The 13,202-nt window shown below is 36.3% G+C and overlaps 1 protein-coding gene across 2 annotated transcripts in view; it reads left to right on the plus strand.

Annotated features, from left to right (window-relative positions):
* LOC135196948 (lysophospholipase-like protein 1) overlaps positions 1-13,202 on the plus strand; it is a 129,162-nt gene that overhangs the window by 105,114 nt on the left and 10,846 nt on the right. For both annotated transcript variants that reach the window (XM_064223794.1, XM_064223795.1), the window contains exon 4: positions 7,389-7,504. In XM_064223794.1, the coding sequence (XP_064079864.1) occupies positions 7,389-7,504 (116 nt within the window). The remainder of the gene's footprint in view (positions 1-7,388; positions 7,505-13,202) is intronic.

Below are 13,202 nucleotides of genomic sequence, written 5' to 3' on the forward strand. Positions count from 1 at the left end.
CTTTACACGCACTAATATATTTCAAGTTACGTTAGGCTCGAGAGTTTGCGTGCAAGCTGATATTACGGGTGAGCGAGAGTTCTGTTGGGTTGCCTGTATTATTTCTTGGTTCATGAGACAGGTGATTGGTTCCGTAATGTAAGTGACAACTCTGTCTGTCTCTTTATTATCTAAAACTGATTTTAGGATATTAGAAGACCTATAGAATTTCCCTTGATATACACGCCGTGTTTTGCAGGTGCTAAGATAATATTTTGAGTGCCCATAGACGGGTATCCGATAATTACTGCGGGATACATATTAATGTTTTGTACAACGACAAAGGTATCAGCAAACGTGCACTTACCGACCTTGTACTGTACATGAGTTACGCCACAACATTTAATTCATTATTCCCTATGCCTGAGAGCCTTATTCCGGACTTTTCTATAGGGAAATTTGAAAAGAGTAAATGATGAGTCCTTAAATCCATGATATTACGTGGACTACCAGAATCAAAGAACAAAGTGAATGACTTAATGGTCCAAATTTACTGCATGTAAGGCTTGGTCGCAACTCGTTCTTGACTAATAATTTGCATGAATTTCTGTTCTGCAAATCTACAGGGGAACCTGCACAGATTTTTTTGATTCGGCCGTGTGTTTCATAGGAAAATCAATTGCCTCACAATGATCTGATAAATGATTAAACTGATTATTTGATACAAAAGATGTTGATATTGATGACCCAACATCGCCCTCTCCCCCTTGGAGTGAACTACGTGGTATTGTTTTGTTTATCACACCTTGAAAATTCGCTTGCCCTTGCAAGTTCTGGCTAGACGCCCAGGAACAGAGGTACCTGAAGCACGATTTTGTCTGTTTCTGCTGTTGTGCAGAATTTCCGTTTGGTTGTTTCTTCTTATAGTACTGAGGACCCTTCTTTTTATTTGCATGGCAACTGGTTGCGTGTTTGTAGCATTCTGCTGTTGATTCCTCGAGTAGCAACGGTTATATGAATGAGTTGAACTATTGTGTATTGAACAAAACGCGTCCGACAGTCTGAAACCATGTGACCTGGTCGTTTACAGTTATAACAAACCATCCCTGCAACTTGATTATTATTATGTACCACATTTACTTGTTGTGGCTTGTTCTCATTTTTTTTTGTCAAAAACTTGAATGAGCGAAGGATCTAGGTCGGTACATTTAGACATGTGTTTTTTTGATTTGTTTATACACATCTAATTCCGTACTGTCGGGCTGCAATTTTTATCAAAACACCGTACTAACGCTTCAGGCAACATTGCAGTGATAGACGTAAGGTAGATCAAACGGATAAAATCTTTCACTTTGATTTTATCACCCGCAACCCATCCGGAGTTACTTAAACTATCCCGATATTCATTAGCCAGTCGGCAATTAGCGCCGCCCGCTCGACAACATTAAGCTGAGTCATGGAGGCTTGGTTAAGGATATTTCTCAATGCAATACTACAATCTAAAGCCTCTTCACCCCATACACGGGCACGTAATCTGATTTTAAACTCGTCCCATGTAAGCGCCTCTGGAAAGAAACCCCCCTTAGATACCACTTGCGTCACCTTTTGCAAAGTCAAAGAAGCTCTTGGCCTCCTGTAATTGTACTGCTGGGTCTGTGATGCTTTTTGCATTTAAATGAGCGTCTACAGATGAGATCCATGCCTCAACATTTTGAGGCAGGAACCCATTGACCCGACCTTGAAAAGGGACAATCGCTGACCTCGCGCTAACGAGAGTCACCACATTGGGGTTGCCAGTCGGAGTAGTTGCCATTTCGACTTTCACTTTTTTCTTATCATTCTATTCCTTGCAATCCTATCAAAATATCTATAAGAGTACACTCGACCACTACGTAAACGCATATGCAATGTACTGTAGAAGTGTGTTATAATAATAGGAAAATCCCCCAAAAGATACAAAAATACAGATAATATGATAAAATATTATACGGAGAATTCCTGCAAGAAACGATTAACAACAGCGAGAAGAGAAAAAAAAATTAGTCTGCGGGTGAGAACTCGCAGTTGAAGATTGATCCTGTAATGAAGGAAGATTAATAGTGGCGAACAACTCACCCCCAGTTAATACTGGATGATGGTCGACTCCCGATGAACAACACTTCACTGAGGAAAAGACCTGAATAGATAAAAATGGTACTTAGCTCCAGATTATATTGCGAAGGATTGTTGACATGGGATGACGTCTCAGTTCCTGTCTAAGTCTCGCGTCGGAAGTCGTGATGACGTCACGGTCTTCTCTCGGTGCACGATGCGTGGAGAAATCCAAGATTGATGACGTCACAGCCTCCGTCCTTGCACTACTGCCTCTAGCTGTGCTCTCTGCGTCCTTGCTCGTGATCGGGTGATGTTTCCTGTGTTTGTTTTCTTCTTTCCATTGATGTTCGATGCTGCTCTCGTCCGGTGTAGATTCTCGAAGATAAGTGACAACAGTTGCTCAAACGTCGGTGTTTAATGCTTGTATTCTCTTGATGAAGGACATATCTGCGTCTTCATAAACTGTTGCGTTGATTGAAGATCCCGTTTCCTCTGTTTAGTTTGATGTTGAAGGTGGAAGTTAGTTCTTGTAGACCTTCGGTCGGCTGATATGGGTCTTGTTAATTTTATTCTTCGTTATACGCTGCCACCACATGTAGGTCTCATCGCTTGGCGATAGACTTTTTGTGTTCTCCTTACGACTGTCATTCGTAAGTATTTCTGGTTCCTCTCATCTCCCTTGGATATCTTAGTAGAGTGGTTCTTTCTTAACTAAAGGAGATGATTCAAACAGATAAGTTGAACAAAGATAACAACTTTATTCTGTAACTCCATACTAGGAGATGCAGCTCGGTTCGGAAGACCGATATGTTTGATGGTTGGCGTGGAACTGCCATTCTAAAGCATCGCGTCGATAGCGGAACATTAGCTATCTCAGCAAATTCATATAAAAAACATACGTAGTCCGCCGGCTCGGAAGTTACAAGTTTCCGGCGTAGGTTAACAGGTCAACCGCTTCCCATGGAAGTTGTTGTGCAAAGTTATCATAAACATAAAATGTTGACAAAGCTCTGAGCTAGATCAGGCTACTGCAGACAGCGCATAGCGTAATCTAGGTCTGCTTTGGTCACGTAGAACCCTCCTTATGCCATGACCTCAGGTCATGGGTTTATATTTACAGATCTTGTAAATTTAATAAATGTATCTATTACATATATATATATGAATATATATATATATATTATATATATATATATATATATAGATAATATATATATATATGAATGATTTTTGCCATATATTATTCAGCATCTCACATTAAACATTCAGAGTGCATCATTAATAAGACTATAATAAAAATAGATGAATGGACCCCATTTGTAGGATTTAGATTATCCACACATAAGACTCACGCATTGGAAGAAAGGTGAAGAAATAGATTTATAATCAGAAATCAGAAGAAATGGATTTAAAAATCAGAAATCAAAGTACGTAAATTGGACAAACTGCAAAATTTTTAGGATTAGTATTTGATACTCTCTTGAACTGGAACATAACATATGTGAAATCAAAAGGTAAAAGAACATTAAATCTAATTAGAAAATGATCAAACACTACTTGGGGAGCTGATAGACAAACCCTTACTTTACTATATAAAGGAACAGTGCTGTCTTTATTATTGACTACGGTAGCGAAATATATGGGTCAGCTTCAGACGCAGTACTGAAAATATTAGACTCAGTTCATCATGAGGGCCTTAGAATATGTTCAGGATCTTTTAATTTCATCACTCACCTTTTCTTTATAGGTTAAATGTGGTAAACTACCTCTCTCTCTCCATAGAGAGTTAGTAACAATGAAAGTACCCTAAGAATTCGGTCAAGTGATTCACCAACCAAAAGATTATTTGAACTAAGGGATGTATTTATTAACAATCATTCACCACCTTTTCCAATTAGATCAAGAAGATTGGTTGATTAACTGAATAAATAAATAGCCAGCTACCTCCAATAGTAAAATTACCTCTTCCTTGGAATATGAATAAAGTAAAAATTTGCTCAAAATTAAAATATCTATCAAAATAGTATCATATACCCCAGAACACCATAGTGTGATGGTAATTGCTTCATAGCAAAGGAAGTTAAAGGAAAGGAAAACGCATTTTCGAGAAGTTCGGCAGCAAGGAGGCTTTTGCGCCCGTGTTGGAGGCGCCTGTTTATGCGGTGGTTCTGGAATCGTCGGGCGTGTTGTGGAGCACAACACGCGCCTAAGTGGCGGGAGAAACGCAGCGAAATATGATGCAATACCTCGTCTAGATTCATCTAAGAAGTTCTAGTAATCTCAGGAGCCTGTGACGTTCACCATAGGCTCCGCCCCCAGAGTGCCATATAAATACGACGGTCGTAGCAGGAGAAAGCAGAGTGATCGTGAGAGAGAAATCACCAGTTAGTCACAAGTCACAGAGAGATATCCTCAGTAAGAGCCACAGATCAGATTATCAGTGAGAGATCAGCAGCAGCAGAGATCATCCAAGAGAGATAAGAGAAAAGGAACTGACGAAGGATCAGAAGAAAAGTTGCTCGAGAGTTGGTTGGATTTTGGTCTAGTCATCTTCAGGAGTGGACGACCGAGTTATCCTGACATTGAGCAGACTTCAAAGAAGAGAATGTCCTGCTAGAGGTTTTGGAGAGTTCCTGCCTTTCAAGTATCAAGTGTAGACTTTATTTTCTGCACTACGGAGTCAAGAGGACGTCTGCAATCGCCGATCTCCTTCTGTGAAGCCATCGCTTCGAGTCACTAAACCGGCTAGCAAGTATTTGAATTACCTCGCTGTTCCCCCAGTTCATGCAGTGTAAGATTTTGCCTTTTTATGTAAATAGGAGATACCATTCTGCATTTACCTTTGTGAGTAAGCTTGTAAATAAGCCTTTGTTGTGTTAGTGTTTCTTTCTATATTCGTATCCCCAGTTTCAACTGTTGGTGTTGAAATATTATTTTTTATTTATTTCATATCGAACCTGAAGCGGACCTCTCTCAGAGGCTGTAACACATAGACAACATACAATAGAGCACATAAGCTGAGAAGGTCCACATTACGCAATACATATGGATGGATCCAAATCAGTATACAGAGTGAGATATGCTGCAGGACAAAACATTTCAGTTCTCTCTTCTAATAATGCTTCAGTATTTACAGCAGAGTAATGTGCAATAACATCGACCATAAAAGTAATCAAAGAACACTCCTTAAACAATTTTGTGATTTATAGCGACTCTAGAAGTGCTATAGAAACCATTAAAAGTTACAACCCCAAAAATAATATTGTGGAACAGATTAAGTTTTTACTCCTCAAATTATATAATAAGGGAAAAAATACTGAAATATATTGGATCCCTGCCCATGTCGGGATAAAAGGAAACGAAGAGGCTGGTAAAGTAGCCAAGGAAGCAGTCCACATGATGAGAATAAATGTAAACATCCCTATTAGTGACTATGTAGCATATATAAAAACAATCATTGTAAATATATGGAATGAAGAACCTGAAAGTAAAACTAAAACAAATAAAACCTGATGTTACGAAATGGAGTTCCGCATATCAGAGAGAGAGAGATACACAAGTAATCCTGACACGTCTACACACAGGCCACACCAGAGTCTAAGGTATTGATAACTGTCAGACGTATTTTGAGTGTCCAAAGTATGACCAGCAGAGACTGTCAACTTTTGGAAGTAAAGGTAAAAGAAATTTTGTCAGAATCTTTCACTTTTTCAGTGGTTCCGATTTTGGCGTTTCTAAGGAACTCTGATTTGATTTGACAAAATATGAAAAATAAGTATATAATAAAAGTACAAAAGCCTTAGAGAAATTAATGAATTTTAGATAAAATTTTAAAAAGTCTCTCAACTTATTATTAAATTTAAAAATTACACCTTTTTAGTATGTATGTATGGAAACATTAGTAAATGTATTTATTGCCTGTTTGTGTTCTAGTATGAAAGCCTCTGCCTCGGTGCAGTCATTTGTTTTTTTTATACTGAATGACTTATTTGGTCCCAGTTCTTAGCCTTTGGCCTAGACCTGGCATTTTATCTAATCCTTCGGGCTAGCCCTGTGAGAGCTGAAAGTCAGCTCAGTGGTCTGGTTAAACTGTTTTTAGAATAATAAAAAGTAACAATCTCTGGTAGGGCCTGACATATTATTTGGAAAAGGTAGAGACAGGGTTTAATTAGTAGAGCAGCGGAATTAATCATGAATAAATCTGTCAGATAGGTGTATTCCCATTTAAATGACTTCATTGGCTACCTAATGAAGTAAGAATGGATATGAAATGTATTTTGACCAAGAATAAAAGCACCAAATTATGTTAAAGACCTCAAAAGACACTGGAGAAATTTAACTCCAAGAGGACATTTACATGTAGCAACATGATTTAATATAGTTAAATAGAGAGAAGTTGCCGCAGTGATATTGAAAAACAAAATGGTGCTCGAATATCTAGAAAGATTTGGCAACTAGAGACCCTAACAAACAAACGAGATACACGGACCGAATGACGTCTGACAGGAGGGCCCCAAAATTAAAGAAGAATGTTTGTGATGATGATGAATACGCGAGATTGATTCTCATTTCCTTGAAGAGCAGCAAAGATGAGATATAATATATGAGGTTTAAGAATAGAAATATACAGTTTATCGCAATTCCCACTCATTTTTACATTGTTTTTGTCACTAGTAACATCGGTTATAGTATCTAGGAATGTCATTTTTAGCTTTAGCAAAATTTTACTGAAATCTAAAGATATGAAAGAGATTGAGAACTTAGACTACGCAAGCGATCCCCGTAGGGGGTATTGCCGTCAGTGCGCCTCATGCGTTGCTCTGTAAGCATTATTTAAATTTCTTTGCAGCGTTAATGTGGCCCGTAGCTGCAACCCCTTTCATTCCTTTTACTGTACTTCCGTTCATATTCTCTTTCTCCCATCTTACTTTCCATCCTCACCTAAAGTGCAACTCCGAGGTTTTTTTCCTGTTATACCTTCAAAACCTCCCTTATTCGCAATTTCCCTTTCAGTATTGAATGACCTCATAGGTCCCAGAGCCTGTTGTTTGGTTTAAATTCTTTATTTTATACTCTACACAAGCATTCAGATCTTTTTTATTATTATTATTATTATTATTATTATTATTATTATTATTATTATTATTATTATTACGTATACCATCAATAAGAGATAACAACTTCAATTTCCATCAGGGTATAATGTTTTCCTTTTTTATTCAAGTTTATGAAATGCTTCCATATTTGTCATGTTACTTCCGAGTCCTCTATATTAGAGAGAGATTAATTATACCTACTTACCAATTTCTTTAAAGGTGGATTTTCGATGGGAGCCAGTCTTGCTATGCAGGTTGGATATCGCTTTCGACCAGATATTGGTGGTGTATTTGTTTTTTCATCTTTTTTGAGCAAAAGTTCCGAAGTTTACAAGGTAAGCATTAGGAAAATACGTACTCAGTTATTCTTCCACTTATATTTTTCTTAGGTCAAATATAAAATAATTTTTTATTTTGTGAGATTCCCAAGGTATGTCACAACTATGAAATCTATGGTAAATGTGCATACCTAGACGGCTATGAGGATGATTGCAGAGATCTACATCCAAAAATATGCAAAAACCTAAAAGAAGGAAAAGGATGTAAGTTCGACAAAAAATGTAAATATATGCACCCTGTAGCCATGAATCAAAATCAATTAAATAATAAAATCCAAAATAGGAAAGAAACAAATAAAGAGAGGAACAAAGAACATGAGGTGAAGGAAAAGAGAAAGCCATCACCGCGATATGGAGTGTCAGCAAAGAATTTCTAAGTATCAGCTCCAAGATTCTATAGCTCAAGAGATAAATACTGTATGTACGATGCTAGGGGATATTGCAGATATGGAGAAAATTGCAGATACAGACACAAAATGAATAATTATGATGAAGGAAGATCAAATATTATGGAAAAGTTGGATTTTTTAATGTCAGAATTTCTAGAAATGAAGAAAAGAACAACATACCAGAACAGGAAAGAGACGTGGGAAAATCATTATTATTACCCATATTAAATGAAGGAGATAACACGCAAACCATCATAGTGATGTATGCACAGGGTTTAGTTATGAGTAACTCAAAAAGAAAAATAGAGTACTTAAAAGAACTAACCCAAATTGAAAAGAAAATAGATATAATGAATAAAAGTGAAACCTGGTATTCTCATGGCACTGGTAATGACGGTCAAATAAAAGGGTTCCAAACTTATAGATCAGATAGAAAAAATAGGAATCAAGGGGGAACCGCGATATATGGGAAAGACAAAAAACAAGGAAAAATATATGAGAAATATAGTAACTCAGAATGTGAACTAATAGTGGTAGAATTTGAATCTGAAAAATTAATGAACATAGAAATATATAGACCCCCTAATACTAAAGAGCTTGACACAATAATAGAAAAATTGGATGATATATGTAGAAATCACAAGGACTGGACTATTCTCCTATCCGGAGACTTTAGCTTTCCTTTCGTAGACTGGAAAGAAAGAACAGGAGATTGTGGTTGTATTTTTACATATAAAAAAGAGTAATAGTAGTGCAGAAGATAAGAGGCAATTCGAAAAGCTATTAGATATGCTACTAGATTACAACATCCAACAAATAAATGACGTGCCAACAAGAAAGGAAAATACTTTAGACCTAGTATTTGTGAACGAGGTGAATTATGTTAAAGAAATAATAGCTTATAATGCGAGTATTTCAGACCATAATGTCAAAGAATTAACAGCCATTCCAAAGCAAGTGAAAACAGAGATGAGCAAGAAATGAAAAAGTGGGAAGGATGTGGAAAATACAACTTCTACAGTAAAAATATAAAATGGTCAGAAATAAATGAAGAATTAAACAAAGATTGGGCTAACATTTTTGTAAGTGATGATATAAAGGTAAATACAGAGATATTATATAAAATATTAGAGAAAAAAGTGGATAAATATATACCGAAGAAGGAAAGTAAACATCAGTCATGCATACCAAGAGACAGAAGGATCTTGTTCCAGAAAATCAGAAAGTGGAAAAAAGGTCTTGCAAAAGAAAAAAAATGCATGGAAAGTGATCGAACTAAAAAGTAAGATAGAAAAGGGAGAACAAAAGATTATACAATCGAAAGAAATGAAAAATGGGACTTGGAAGAAAAAACCCTAGTAAATATCAAGCAAAACCCCAAACTATTGTACTCGTATGCAAAAAAGATGAATAAAATAAGAATAAAAATAGGCCCTCTAAGAATTGAAGGGAGATTAACGAATGAAAAAAAGGAAATATGCAACATATTGGCAGAACATTATAAGAGAGAATTCACTCCTAGAATTGATAATGATAATGATATAGAAGTAAGGGATGAAAATAGTGTATATTTAGCAGCCATAGATATTAATGAAGATGATATGAGGCCGCCACTCGAACAACCGTCTATCTGCAAATTTTCGGATTTTGAGTTATACATACTTTCGAATCCAGCAACTCTTCTTCTATATACTAGTGTTTAGAAATTGTAAAAAAATATATATTTTTCACGGTCATAATCTAGAGAGTCTGAGAGTAACTAGAATTATAAATGCGCAATATTTGTGAGTTGTTATTCGAGTGAAAGAGCCTGGGATGAAAATTAATCGAACAACAGTATATCTGCAAAATTTGCAGGTAAGCGGTTATTCAAGGGAAAAGGAGCCCGGATAATGTTCTGTCGAACAAAACGTTATCTGTATGTGTCCACCAATGAGGTTCTTTGATTTGGTATGACGTCATATTTAAAGGGCACTTAGTTTGGCTGTCAAGTTCTCATGTTCCTTGGTTTACCTTATAATTTTCATTAAGCATTGTCTCTGACAAAAATAACAGTTATTGTGATCATCAACTATGGGTAGAAATCATAAGGAATCGGATGAAATGGAAAACAACACAGTAGAATGTAGTACTCAGTGTGAAAAGAATAATGTGAGTGCACACATCATCACTTCTCGATCTTCTTATGGTAAAAAACCAGTGAAAATACCTTCCAAACAGTATACCTTACTGGATTTTAAAATCTATTAGCCTATCATTACTGTACCCAATATTGGATAGTCAGATGTGTTAAATGGGGAAAAAAAAGTTAGTCATGCTCTTTTTTTATGTATAATTATGTGTAATACAAAAAAAATGGTGCTAGTAAATCTTGCATCCTACCATGCTTTTAGGGCTATAGTATGCTTTAACACAATTTTTTAGTTATGTAGTTATGTGATTGCACCACGTAGGCCTATTATGAACGATGACCAGACGTGTCATAAGGAGAGCTACATAACTGAATAATTTTACAGAACGCCATTCTTATACAATAAAGTTTTTTAATTTTTATATTTCTTCTTCCCATCATTATATAATTATACTAGTTTTTTATGATTTAAGTTCTAAAATATAGACTAATATAATGTTGAAGAAAAAAAAATGTCATCATACCATTCATAATTATCACTTATATATGCATTCCAATGTTGACAAACTTCGGTTTTTTGCAGTTATAGTGTTGTTTAAGGTACAGTATGGATAGACAGGTAATTTTTACACACATATTTGTAAATAGCATGCTTTTAGCTTCATTTTGAAAAAATAATGATGTCATACCATAAATATTAACGGAAATATGATAACGTAAACATTGCAAAACTTCAATCGCGTTTTTCTCCAATTTCTGTTTTGTGCAGATAGGACGGTTGTTCGAGTGGTGGCCTCATATTGTGCAGGCTATTAATGAAATTAAAAATGGAGATGCAGCTGGGCCTGATGGTATCCCTGCTATTTTGTTAAAGAAAGTAGTTCATTCTATCGCAAAGCCACTTGCAATATTATTAAGACAAAGTGTAGATACAGGCAAGATTTATGATGAGCACAAATTAGCATAGATTACCCCTACTTTCAAAAGTGGATCAAGACTAGAGGCAAGTAATTATAGGCCTGTGAGTCTAAGATCACATATTATGAAAGCGTATGAAAGGGTAATGAAGAAAAATATTATGAAACATTTAATAAAAAATAATTTGTTTAATATAGGCCAATATGGTTTTGTACCAGGAAAAAGTACACAAACCCAACTGTTAGTCCACCGCGAGAACATATACAAAAATATGAAAAGCGGAAATGAAACAGATGTGGTTTATCTAGACTTTGCAAAAGCTTTTGACAAGGTAGATCATAATATATTAGCGAAGAAAATTAGAAAACATAATATAGTGAATAAAGTAGGAAGATGGTTAAAAGAATTTTTACACAACAGAAAACAGATAATTATTGCAAACGATGAGAAATCAGATGAAGCTAAGGTAATATCCGGTGTGCCACAAGGTACGGTGTTAGCTGCATTACTGTTTGTTATAATGATTGCAGACATAGATAGTAATGTTAAGGACTCGGTAGTGAGTAGTTTCGCCGATGACACAAGAATAAGTAGAGAAATTAATTGTGATGAAGATAGGAACATGCTGCAAAGAGACCTTAACAAAGTATATGATTGGGCAGAGGTAAATAGGATGGTATTTAACTCTGATAAATTTGAATCAATAAATTATGGAGACAGAGAAGGAAAGGTATATGCATATAGGGGACCTAATGATGAGACAATCACAAATAAGGAAGCAGTTAAAGACCTTGGTGTGATGTTGAATAGGAACATGTTATGCAATGATCAAATAGCAATTCTATTGGCAAAATGTAAAACAAAAAAGGGAATTTGACAAAGGAAAAATCTATTTCTGGGCAAGGGTTCGTGTCGGCCAGGGAAATAATCCCTTAAGTTCATTATTTCTAGGTAAACAATACTAACATTACCAGAGAAAAAATAAAAATAGGGGGATGTCAGAGTAACTGACTCACTCACCCTAAATAAAAAGAGGGTGTCGGTATGAGTGAGACCACTACCATGAACCTCTTACCATTTAGAATTCTCCCACATCAACATCCCCCTCCTGAGAGAGCCGATACACGGCCGGCGCCGGCAACTACTACTACTCTACCTACGACGCCGACCGCAGCGCTCCTGGTGGCCATCCTTGAAGTTAGAGGCCAATCTTGGGCGCAAGGGTGGGAAAATAGGGGGGGATTTCACTGGGCGACACGAACCCTTGCCCAGAAATAGATTTTTCCTTCGTCAAAATCCCTTTTCTGGGCTCAGTTCGTGTCGCTTCATGAAATAGTACCAGAGAATTAGCACAAGATTGGAACAATAATTAAATATAAAAGAGGGTCTCAATAAAACAAAAAATTAAAGAAATGAATATAATCTAGTTAAAACTTACAAGTTATCATACTTAATGTTAACTTAATCTACTGAATCCATCTTATCATATAATTGGACTTAAAATTAGACTTAAACTAACTTATGATAACTTAGAACTAGATTTATGTAATTATATACAAGTGAGGTTTATAATACAAATCAAGAAGGAACACTCACTAACACTTAAATCATAAGACATACATTAAATATTACAAGTATAACTTGGTGTGTTTCCCTAGCATAAAAATAAGGGAAACAACACCGATTAGCAACAGTCAGTAATCAATATTTACAGTTGTGAGTGCCCCTAGCAAAAAAATAAGGGGCACGTCACCATAGGTAGCCTTTAGGCAGCTAAGGCTGAGGAACCCAAATAAACATGACGGTAAGGTTAGGTGCATTGTTAGTGAGGCAGGCAGAAAGGAGATCTGGATCTTCTACTACAACTACTGTGCAGTGTCAGGGGAAACAATGTTTCCCGCTGCCACTGCCGGAAATTTAAGAGATTCCAAAGACTTTAAATAATGATGTCTAAAAACTGTCAGCGATTCACCAGCCCCGTTGCTACTTCTTTAAGTCATCAAAATCTATGCTGGAAATAATTAATAGAGGTGGCTACTGCCCTGATGTCATGGGCTTTAGGGAATGAATCAGGATTAGCTTGTTTGATAAAGTATAGGATTTGTTGTCTAATCCCTTTTATTGAAATAGTACCACCTTTTTCCCTCATAAAGAGGGGGCCTGAGGATCTGGAAGATGTCCTGGACAGATAAGCTCTTAAGGTCGTCACCGGACAAAGAGAAGGGTCTTGTGGAAGAGGGAGGACCTTCCAAGGGGC

The sequence above is a fragment of the Macrobrachium nipponense genome, chromosome 18 (genome assembly GCF_015104395.2).
Source record: "Macrobrachium nipponense isolate FS-2020 chromosome 18, ASM1510439v2, whole genome shotgun sequence".
NCBI lineage: Eukaryota > Metazoa > Arthropoda > Malacostraca > Decapoda > Palaemonidae > Macrobrachium > Macrobrachium nipponense.